Source organism: Gorilla gorilla, chromosome 17 (genome assembly GCF_029281585.2).
Source record: "Gorilla gorilla gorilla isolate KB3781 chromosome 17, NHGRI_mGorGor1-v2.1_pri, whole genome shotgun sequence".
In the NCBI taxonomy this organism is placed as follows: domain Eukaryota; kingdom Metazoa; phylum Chordata; class Mammalia; order Primates; family Hominidae; genus Gorilla; species Gorilla gorilla.
In genome coordinates this window covers 51,034,287-51,046,520 of record NC_073241.2, presented here as the reverse complement: position 1 = coordinate 51,046,520, position 12,234 = coordinate 51,034,287, and the positions used below count along the sequence as shown (strand labels likewise).

General features: G+C 39.4%; 1 protein-coding gene across 1 annotated transcript in view; it reads right to left on the bottom strand.

Moving 5' to 3' along the window:
- MIB1 (MIB E3 ubiquitin protein ligase 1) overlaps positions 1-12,234 on the bottom strand; it is a 131,659-nt gene that overhangs the window by 78,336 nt on the left and 41,089 nt on the right. The window contains exon 7 of the mRNA XM_004059232.5: positions 1,951-2,134. Coding sequence (XP_004059280.1) covers positions 1,951-2,134 — 184 coding nt within the window. The remainder of the gene's footprint in view (positions 1-1,950; positions 2,135-12,234) is intronic.

The following is a 12,234-nucleotide window of genomic DNA, read 5'->3' as shown; positions in this document are numbered from 1 at the left end:
CAGACATGAGCCACCACGTCTGGCCTGATATACTTTCACTATCTGTAGAGAAGTTCTATTCCTTATTCCCTTTTTTCAATAATAACTGTGTATGGGAATTTAACCATGATCCCTTCTAAATTTTATCTGGACCTTCTCCTTCCTTTGTCCCTACTGTCTCCGTCCTACTAAATTTTGTTTCTATTCCCAGCACTTTCTCCTCAAAGTGAGGCTCTGCCTTGGAAGGGAGCTTTGGCTGGTTACTTTTGAGTTTAAAGGCCCACACTAGTTCCATCCTTTCTGACTTTAGCATGGACCTATTTTCTCATCCCAAACTGGAGTCTTCAGGAACTCTCTCAGGTTCAGGTGCTGCTAAGACAATTGTCTACCACACTAGCCAATGAATATTTGCTAGCTGTTTTGGAGCTTTCCTGTTCTCGGATCTATCAGATGCCTCATTAATTCTCTCTGCTCCCATACGAAGAGATGCAGACTCAATAGCTGTCAGTGGTTTATCTCTACTCCTTCATATTTAGGGTTCAACAGGTTACTCTGAAACCTAGTTTTGTTATAGATGTTTGTGGCTTTTTTGGTTATGCTAATCTAATTGTCTATTTTTATCAAAAAGGATTTGATAAGATACAAAATCTGTAACACCACTACTGGAATCCCAGAATTTCCCTTTAGAATTCTCTAGAGGTTTTATCTATATAGCAGTTTGAAATGGCAGAAAGACTGCTTAGGTTTTGAAATAAGACAGATCTGCATTCAAAATCCAGTTCAGAATCGCACCTCTGATTTCCTCATCTTTAAAATAAGGATGCTATAACATCACCCTCTTGTAATATTGTATGTATATGTGTACGGCAGCTACAAACTGTGAAGTGTCTTTGAATAAAAGCATCATAAGAGATTTTATTTTTTTGTTTTGTTCACAATTGTTCACTATTTTTTCTGTATTGTTCACTATTGTAGCCCTGCCTAACAGGCATATTATATGTGCTAAAATACCTACTTAGGGAATAAGGCAGAAAGGACAGAAGGGCTAATGGAGGGTCAGGACAACAGGAAGGAGGGACTAGGCAGGATGGGAGGGGATGAGATGGGGCAGGAGTTGGGGCTGGATGGGAAGAGAAGGAGGTGCTGGCCAGGAGAAGAAACCGAACAATTACAGTAGAGTGGGGGTAATAGGATACTAAGAGGGATGTGAGATGAAGTACATGGGACAGTATGGAGGCACTGAATGGGACTGGAATGGAGGGACAGGCAGGACAGGAACTGAGAGGCTGGATGAGACAGGAGATGGGAGTACGCAAGGTGGAGAACTATAGAGGAGGACACAGCAAGGTGGAGGAGGAAGGGAAACAGAACAAGGAAGCATAAGGGATGGCAAGGTGACACAGTAATACCAAAGGCAGGGACAGAAGGACAGAAGCAAGGGATACAGACAGGGAAAGGGAAGGATGGTTGAAGAGAGGGCAGAACAAGCAAATTTGTTTGTTGTTGATGAACATTTGATGAAAAAATGACTAAATAAAAAACTGTAGCTCTTTGGGAACAAATTCACTCTATGAAAGCACACACATTTCTGAGCTGCTCTTTCATACTCAAGTTTTAAAGAGGCAGGCCCCCAAATCAGGAAAGCTGCACTGGTCCAGCACGATGGACATAGACCTATATCATTCTGGGGTTAAGTATCAGAAAAACCACTGCTGACTTGCACCACATAATGTTCTCCAATAACCACTCTATCAAAAAATATTAAATATTAACTGTAACCTTTTCTGGATCTTCCCAGGCTAATTTAACTGGGATAAATTAGAAAACAAAATGCACGAGTATGTCTAGGTGCAAATGGAGAGTACAATTCTAGGAAGTTTTATGCCAATTTAATTTCTACATTAATTTACTTTTAAAAATGACATAAGTATATTGTAATTTCTAGCCCAGAATTATTCTAAACATACTTACTGGAAGCATCGCTTCAGCCCATTCTCCATGTCCTCTTTGTAGAAGTTTAATTCGTTCCAGGTCATAACAAACTTGTACAAGATCACCCACTTGAAACTGCGAGGTGCCTCCTTCTGCACCCTGAGCAGCATCTCCACTTCGGACAATGTTCGCTTTAGTGAGAACAGCAGGATTGAAGGTCCACCTACAAGAGCAAAGCTAAACCTCAAAATGGGTAGGTTTGCTTAATTTTAATACAAAATTCGTAAACAGTGAGGATCAAAAGAGTAAGGCAATCCTTTGCAATTATATCCTGAATGATTTGTGTTTATTTATATATACACAAATACATATATATTGATATATTGTTTGTTTTCTGTTTTTGTTTTTTTTTTTTTCAGACAGAGTCTTGCTCTGTCACCCAGGCTGGAGTGCAGTGGCATGATCTCGGCTCACTGCATGATTCTCCTGCCTCAGCCTCCCAAGTAGCTGGGATTACAGGCGCATGCCACTGTGCCCAGCTAATTTTTGTATTTTTAGTAGAGACAGGATTTCACCATGTTAGCCTGGCTGGTCTCGAACTCCTGAGCTCAAGTGATCTGCCTGCCTCAGCCTCCCAAAGTGCTGGGATTACAGGCATGAACCACCGCCCCAGCACCTCCTTTTTATAATTTTAATATACAAATTTGGGGAAAGAGTCATCCATAATCTTACCACCTTAATACAAGTGTAAATACTTTGGTATACATTTGTCTACTCTCCCCTGCATGTTTTCAAAACTGTTATAAGAGTAATATACAATTATTGTTAAAAATTCAAACATTTCAGAAACATGTAAAGTAAAAGTTCCATTTCACACAAACACGCTGGATCACCATTCCCATCCCACTAGAAACCACTATTAATATTCTACTCTGTGTCCTTACAGACATTCTATCAATACGCTGAATGACATTCATAATATAGTTGTTTTCCATAAATGGGAATATTATATACATATATATGTATACACAGACATAGAGACGCATACATATTTTTTGCGACTTTTTTTTCAGAGAATGCATCTTGGAAGATTTATTTTTTAGTGTCACAGATACAGACCTATCTTAAATAGGTCTAAGAATACAGACCTAAATTGAATAGACCTTAATTCAATTTAACTGCTACAGAGTATTCCATCACTTGGATATACACTAATGTACTTAACTATTCTCCTATTGACTAGCATTTAAAGTGCTTCCAAATTGTCACCAATATGTACAGTACTGTAAAGACCATTCCTGCATATACATCTTTGTGCACATGAGGTCGGTATTTCAGCAGAGATTCTTAAAAGAACTATCTGATCAAAGCATACATTTGTTTACAATTCCAATAGAGCCAAACTGCTGTACAATCAGTGTATCATTTCCCCACACCATTGCCAATTTAATGGATAAAAATAGTATCTAGTTTTAATTTTCCATGCATGGATATTTACCATAATTGTAATCATTGTAGCAAACTAATTTGAATGCTGATGTCTTTATACAGGCATTTTCCACGCTGCTATCATCTTCAAAATAATCGTTTTAATGACTACTTAATATTCCATCAAATAGATGTACCACAACTGATAACAGAACACCTCCCCTAATTCCACACTGAACTCCAAGAGTAAAGGTTCCCTTGTCAAGTAAGTTTCTACAATATTGGCATATTATATCCTCTTCTCCTTAGTCCAAATTGTTATTAGCATATAAAAGCCTGTTTACTAACTTTCTGTAACCACACAAGTAAACTGTTCTTTGTTTGCTTTATTTTTTCTTTTTTTGATACAGAGTCTCACTCTGTTACCCAGGTTCAAGCAATTCTCCTGCCTCAGTCTCTCAAGTAGCTGGGATTACAGGCATGCACCACAACACTCAGCTAATTTTTGTATTTTTAGTAGAGGCAGGGTTTCGCTACGTTGGCCAGCCTGTTCTCAAACTCCTGACCTCGGGTCAGGAATTTTAATATCAGTGTGTCAATTTCTGCAAAAAAAAGTACCAGGATTTTGATAGGGATTACACTTAATCGGAAGATTAGTTTGGGAAATACTGCCAGCTATTGTGGGTTGAATTATGCCCCCTTCCAAAATATACTGAAGTCCTAATCCAAGTATCTGTTATTTGTAAACAGGGCCTTTACATATGTAATCAAGTTAAAGTGAGGTCATACTGGATTAGGGTAGGCCCTAAATTCAATGTTTAGTGTCCTTATAAGAGAGTCATGTACCGACACCCACCAAGAAACACAGACTCACAGGGAAAAAGGTCATGTGAAGACAGTGGCAGAGAATATAGAGTGATGCATCTACAAGCCAAGGAACAAAGATTGCTGGGAACCACCAGAAGCTGGGAGAAAGGCATACAACAGATTCTCCCTGAAAGTCTCCAGAACAAACCAATCTTGCCAACACCCAGACTCTGGACTTCTAGCCTCTGATACTGTGAAAGAATAAATCTCTGTTAAGCCACCCAGTCTATGGTAATTTGTTATAGCAGCCCTAGGAAACTAATATACCATCTAAACAATATTAAACCTGATCTAAGAACATGGAATGTTTTGTCATTTATTTAGGTCTTCTTTAATTTCTTTCAACAATGTTCAGTAGTTTTCACTGTACAAGTCTTGCATCTCCTTGGTTAAATTTATTCTTAAGTATTTTACTCTTTTTGATGCCATTATAAATGAAATTGTTTTAATTTCATTTTCATATTGTTCATTGTTAGTGTACAGAAAGACAACTGATGTTCCTATATCAATCTTGGTTCCTGCAATCTTGCTGAACTCATTTATTAGCTACAATAGCTTTTGTGGATTCTTTGGGTTTTTCTATACATGGTATCAGGTCATCTGTAAGCAAAGTTAGTTTCACATCTTCTTTTTCTTTTACTTCTTCCTTTTATTTCTTTTTCTTACCTAGTTGCTATGACTAGAACCTCTGGTACAATGTTGAACAGAAGTAATAAAGTGGACATTCTTGTCTTGTTTCTGATGTTACCGGGTAAGTATTCAGTCTTTCATCATTAAGGATGATGTTAGCTGTGGGTTTTTCATAGATGTCCTTTATCAAGCCAAAGAAGTTCCCTTCTGGTCTCAGTTTGTTTAGTGTTTTTATCACGAAAGGGTGTTGGATTTTGTCAAGCACTTTTTCTGCATCTACTGATATGATCATGTATGCTCGTAAGATTTGAATACAATCAGGCCTAATGCTATACCTAGGTAAGCAACTTAATGTTAACTTTTCTTATTCTATATAATATCCCTTCCCCAAAGAACCTCAGGGAATTAGTTTCTTTATGTACATGTCAGTAAGACAATTATTCAATTTATTGATTTTTCTTTAAAATACTATAAACATACTAAAGTGGATTAGATATGTTTTGGCCCAAATAAAATTAAAAAGACATCCCTAGCCTCCAAGAAACTTGCAATCTAGAAATCAAATGAATTTTAATAGGTAAGAGTAAACCTAAATAGATGATGAGTATATGCATATATAATACTATGGAGAGTAAAAGGAGAGAGGAGGTTTGCAAATCATATAAACTCAGTATTTATAGAATGGAGAGGAATTAATCCAGGTAACAAGGGAGAAAAAGAGGAGCAGGCATTTTACTTAAAGGGAGTAGTATGTTAAAAGGTACATAAGTGAGGAAGTGCATACAATTTTATACCGCTGATAAGGATTAGTATATGTGTACATATCTGTGGCAACGCCAAAATCTCAGAGTAGAAACAATCTGGCTTCACTCTCCCCAACAGAAAACTGAAAAAAAAAAAAAAAATACCCCGCACCAAGATTATCACCAGCAATATCCCAGAACTCAAGTCTGAAGCTGAAATGATCCCTGGGGCCAGAGACATGAAAAACTCCAAGCAGATAATAAAAGAAACAAATTTCTGTATCTGCAACATCCTTCCCCCTATCTACCAGGCACAAAGCACAGAAAATTCCCCCAGGAATCACAGTCTCTACACTGGAAAAAGTGAGATCAAGGCAGAGAGCCAGCTTCCTACCAACTTGGGTTCCCTTGCAGGAAAATCATTCCTGCCTCAATCCACAGGAAGCCTTATGAGTACCTGTAGGAAGAAAAATCCCTAAGGGTAGCTACAGTCAAAGAGAAGAGACAGGACTAGCAAACCTGGCCCTTGAAACTCTGCTCTTTATCTTAGCCAAAAGAGACATCAAATCAGAGTGGCTGTTCAGCAGCACTATACTGTAGGAGGCACACATTCCATGGGTCTTCTGGCCATAAATCCCTAACCAGACTTCCCACATAGCCAAGGTACCACTTTTGGGATCCACCCCCACTCCTTCCCGCCCAATTCAGGATGAACAGAGTTCCAAACATTTGTGACACCCAAGGCAAACTTGGGCTTAAGGCACCATTTAGCTCTGAAAAGGAGGCAGCAATCTATAATTTAGGGGATTGAACAGGCAATTGCAAAGAACCTCTAAGCAAGTATGCCCTAGAAAGACCAAAATAAGCAGACAGCAAAAACTGGAAGAAAAAAAAATGATCCTTCAATACGAAGCCATATAAGGCAGATAAGAAAATAAACAGGAAGCCAATGGACAAAGCAAAGTGCCAATGACCAACCCTAATAAGGCAGCAATATGTAAGCTCTCAGTTAAAAAATTCAAAATAGCAGTTCTAAAGAAACTCAGTTGAACTCTAAGATAACACAGAAAACCAATTCAGAAATTTATCAGAGAAATTTAACAGAGATGGAAATGATGTTTTCAAAATCAAACAAAAATCCTAGAACTGAGAAATGTATTTGTTGAAATGAAAAATGCATCAGAGGCTCTCAACAGCAAAATTAAGCAGTGGAAAAAAATAAAAACAGTGGGACTGGATATAAGCTATTTGAAAATACACAGAAGAGAAAAAAGAATGAAAAGGAATGGAGAAGGCCTACAAGATATAGAGACTAACCTCAAAAAAGCAAAACTGAGTCAATGGCATTCAAGAGAGAGTTGAGAAAGAGCAAGGGGTAAGAAGCTTATTCAAATTATAACAGAAAACTTTCCAAATCTAGAGAAAGATAAAAGCAAAAACTATAAAAAAAAAATCAATGTACAGCAAGGTCAGAAATCACCAAACAAATTAAATCCAAATAATAACCAAATAGAGCTGGGCGCAGTGGCTCACGCCTGTAATCCCAGCACTTTGGGAGGCCAAGGCGGGCGGATCACAAGGTCAGGAGATTGAGACCATCTTCGCTAATATGGTGAAACCTCGTCTCTACTAAAAATACAAAAAAATTAGCCAGGCGTCGTGGCAGGCGCCCGTAGTCCCAGCTACTCAGGAGGCTGAGGCAGGAGAATGGTGTGAACCGAGGAGGTGGAGCTTGCAGTGAGCCGAGATCGTGCCACTGCACTCCAGCCTGGGTGACAGAGAGAGACTCTGTCTCAAAAAAAAAAAAAAAAAACAAATAGACTACCCCAAGACATATACTAATCAAACTCTCAAAGGTCAAAGACAAAGTAAGGATCCAAAAATAAGCAATAGAAGAGAAGGAAATAACACATAAAAGAGCACCAATTCATCTAGCAACAGACCTTTCAGCAGAAACCATACAGGACAGGAGAGAGCAAGATGACATATTCAAAATGCTAAAAGAAAAAAACTGGTAATTAAGAATACTGTACCAACCAAAACTTTCCTTCAAACATGGAGGGGAGATAAAACCTTTCCCAGATGAACAAAAGCTGAGGAAATGCATCATCATCATTTCTTATAAGAAATAGTAAAGGGAGTTCATCAATCTAAAAGAAAAGGATAGTAATATGCAAAAAGAAAACATGTGAAGATACAAAATTCCCTGGTAAAAGTAATTACACAGACAGATTCAGAATACTCTAATACTATAATTACGTGTAATCACCTCATAACTCTAGCATAAGACTAAAAGACAAACCTATCAAAAAAATAACTACGGCAAACAGTTAAGAGATAGGCAATATCAAAAGATGTACACAGAGACAACAAGTCACAATGTGGACGAGTTAAAAAGTGTAGAGTCTTTTAGTTTTCCTTTGTTTGATCTTCTTTGTAATCAAAGTTAAGACGTCACCTGTTTAAAATAACTTGTTATATCTATAATATAGGGTCCAGCCCTACTGGGCCTGTGGGTTTTTTTCTTCGTGGGCGGAGACGAGAGATCATAGAAATAAAAACACAAGACAAAGAGACAGAAGAAAAGACAGCTGGGCTCGGGGTACCACTACCACCAAGACGCGGAGACCGGTAGCGGCCCCAAATGCCTGGCCGTGCTGTTATTTATTGTATACAAGGCAAGGGGGCAGGGTAAGGAGTGTGAGTCGTCTCCAATGATAGGTAAGGTCACACAAGTCACATGTCCACCGGGTCACACGAGTCATGTGTCCACCAGACAGGGAGCCCTTCCCTATTCTGGTAGCCGAGGCAGAAAGAGAGAGGGGACAGCTTACATCATTATTTCTTCTACGCATTTTTCGGAGAGATCAACGGCTTTAATACTTTCACTAATTCTACTACTGCTATCTAGAAGACGGAGCCAGGTGTACAGGGCGAAACATGAAAGTGGACCAGGAACATGACCACCGAAGCACACCATCACAGGGAGAGGTTTAGGCCTCCGGATGGCTGCGGGCGGGCCTGACTGATGTCAGACCTTCCACAAGAGGTGGTGGAGCAGTCTTCTCTAACTCCTCCGGGGAAAGGGAGACTCCCTTTCCAGGTCTGCTAAGTAACGGGTGCCTTCCCAGGCACTGGCGTTACCACTAGACCAACGAGCCCTCTAGTGGCCCTGTCCGGGCGTGACAGAGGGCTCACACTCTTCTCTTCTGGTCACTTCTCACCATGTCCCTTCAGCTCCTATATCTGTATAGCCTGGTCTTTCCTAGGTTACAATTGTAGAACAAAGATTATTATAATACTGGAATAAAGAGTAATGCTACAAATTAATGATTAATAATATTCATATATAATCAAATCTATAATCCATTTCTAGTATAACTATTATAACTATTCTTATTCTATATATTTTCTTTATTATACTGGAACAGCTTGTGCCCTCGGTCTCTTGCCTCGGCAACTAGGTGGCTTGCCGTTCACATATAAGATGTTTTTTGTAAGCTTCATGGTAACCCAGAAGAAAAAACGTATAGTAGATACACTGAAAATAAGCAACACAGGGCTGGGCGCAGTGGCTCACACCTGTAATCCCAGCACTTTGGGAGGCCGAGGAGGGCGGACTACGAGGTCAGGAGATCCAGACCAGCCTGGCCAACATGGTGAAACCCCCTCTCTACTAAAAATACAAAAACTAGCTGGGTGTGGTGGCACGCGCCTGTAGTCCCAGCTACGCGGGAGGCTGAGGCAGGAGAATTGTCTGAACCCGGGAGTCGGAGGTCGCAGTGAGCCGAGATCACACCACTGCACTCCAGCCTGGTGACATAGCGAGACTCCGTATCAAAAAAAAAAAAAGCAACACAGGCTGGGTGCAGTGGCTCACACCTGTAACCCCAACATTGTGGGAGGCTGAGGCAGGAGGATTGCCTGAGGCAAAGAGTTCAAGACCAGCCTGGGCAACATTGTAAGACCCCATCTCTACAAAAAAAATTTTTAATGACCATGGTGGTGTGCACCTGTAGTTCCAGCCACTTGGAAGGCTAAAGTGGGAGGACTGCTTGAAGCCAGGAGTTCAAGACTTCAGTGAGCTATGATCATGTCACTGCACTTCAGCCTGAATGACAGGGTGAGACTTTGTCTCAAAAACAAAAAATGATAAAATTTATTTAAAAAACACATTAAAACGTACTACCAAAGAAAATCACCTAACCACAAAGGAAGAGGGCAAGAAAAAAAAAGGAAGAGACAAGTTACAAAACAACCAAATAACAAGTAACAAAAATAGCAGTAGTAAATCTTTACCTATCAATAACAACAATGAATGTAAATGAACTAATTCTCCAACTAGAAGACATAGAGTGAGGCCGGGCACGGTGGCTCACACCTGTAATCCCAGTACTTTGGGAGGCTGAGGCAGGAGGACCACCTGAGGTCAGGAGTTAGAGACCAGCCTGACAAATATGGTGAAACCCCATCTCTACTAAAAATACAAAAATTAGCTGGGCTTGGTGGAGGGCACCTGTAGTCCCAGCTACTCGGAAGGCTGAGACAGGAGAATTGCTTGAACCCAGGAGGCGGAGGTTGCAGTGAGCCAATATCGTGCCACTGCACTCCAGCCTGGGCGACAGAGTAAGATTCCATCTCAAAAAAAAAAAAAAAAAAGGCATAGAGTGGCTGAATGGGTAAAAGAAAATTGTTTAAATGACCTAACCCTGTGCTCCCTACAAGAAATTCATTTCACCTATAAAGACACATGCAGACTGAAAGTGAAGGGATGGAAAAAGATATTGCACACAAATGGAAACCAAAAAAGAGCAGGAATAGTTATACTTTTATATCAGATAAAATAGACTTTAAGTTAAAGACTGTAAAAACAGACAAAAGTCACTGTATAATAATAAAGTGGTCAATTCAGCAAGAGGATATAACAATTATATATGCACTCAACAATGGAGCAACCAAATATAAAACACAAACATCAACAGATCTAAAGGGAAAGATATACTGCAATATCTTTAACAGTAGGGGACATTTCAACATTTAACTTTCAATAATGAACAGATCATCAACTAGAGAGAAAATCAACAAAGAAACATCAAAGTTAAACTACAATCCAAACCAAATATACATAATTGACACTTACAGAATACTTCATCCAACTGCCGTAGAATACACACTGTTCTCATCAGCACGAGGAATATTCTTCAAAAGAGACCACATATTGGGCCACAAAACAAGTCTCACTAAATTCAAAAAAGTTGAAATGGTATAAAGTATCTTTTCTGACCACAATGCAATAACACTAGAAAGAAATTAAACATTATCCTGAACAATGAAAGCGTCAATAAAGAAATTAAGACGGAAATTTTAAAATTTCTTGAAACAAATGAAAATGGAAACACAACATATCAAAATCCATGAAATACAGAAAAAGCAGTAGTAAGAGGGATATCTATAGCAATAAACACCTAATCAATAATTTAAGGCCAGACGCAGTGGTTCATGCCTATAATCCCAGTACTTTGGGAGGCCAAGGTGGGCGGATCACGGGAGGTCGGGAGTTCAAGACCAGCCTGACCAACATGGAGAAACCCCGTCTCTACTAAAAATACAAAATTAGCTGGGCGTGGTGGCACATGACTGTAATCCCAGCTACTCGGGAAGGCTGAGGCAGGAGAACCGTTTGAACCCAGAAGGCAGAGGTTGCAGTGAGCTGAGATCACGCCATTGCACTCCAGCCTGGGCAACAAGAGCGAAACTCCGTCTCAGAAAAATAATAACAATAATTTAAAAAGTAGGAAGATTTCAAATAACCTAACAATACAGCTCAAGGAACTAGAAAAGCAAAAACAAATCAAATCCAATAGTAGAAGGAAGAAGTAATAAAGATCAGCAGAAATAAATGAAATTGAGACAATAAAAAGAGAAAATATCAACAAAATGAAAAGCTGGATTTTTCAAAAGATAAACAAAATCAACAAATCTTTAGGTAGACCAACTAAGATAAAACCAGAAGACCCAAATAAAATCAGAAACAAAAAATGGGGACATAACTGATATCACAGAAATGCAAAGGATCATGACAGAATATCATGAACATCTATATACCAACAAAATGAAAAATCTAGAAGAAACAGATAAATTATTGGACATAAACAACCTACCAAGATTGAGACATGAAGAAGTATCAACCCTGGCCAGGGGCGGTGGCTCACCTGTAATCTCGGCACTTTGGGAGGCCAAGGTGAGCGGATCACTTGAGGTCAGGGGTTCAAGATCAGCCTGGCCAACATGGTGAAACCCCATCTCTATTAAAAAATACAAAATGTAGCTGGGTGTGGTGGCACATGCCCGTAATCCCAGCTACTTGGGAGGCTGAGGCAAGAGAATCATTTGAACCTGGGAGACGGAGGTTGCAATGAGCTGACATCGTGCCACTCCAGCCTGGGTGACAGAGGGAGACCCCATCTCAAAATATAATAATAATTATTATATATATATATATATAAATAACTTGAACAGACCAATAATGAGTAACAAGATCAAAGAAGTAATAAAAATATCTCCCATCAGAGAAAAGCCCCAGGGCCTGATGGTTTCAATGCCAGATTCTACCAAACATTTAAAGAACAAATACCAATCCTCTCAAACTACTGTT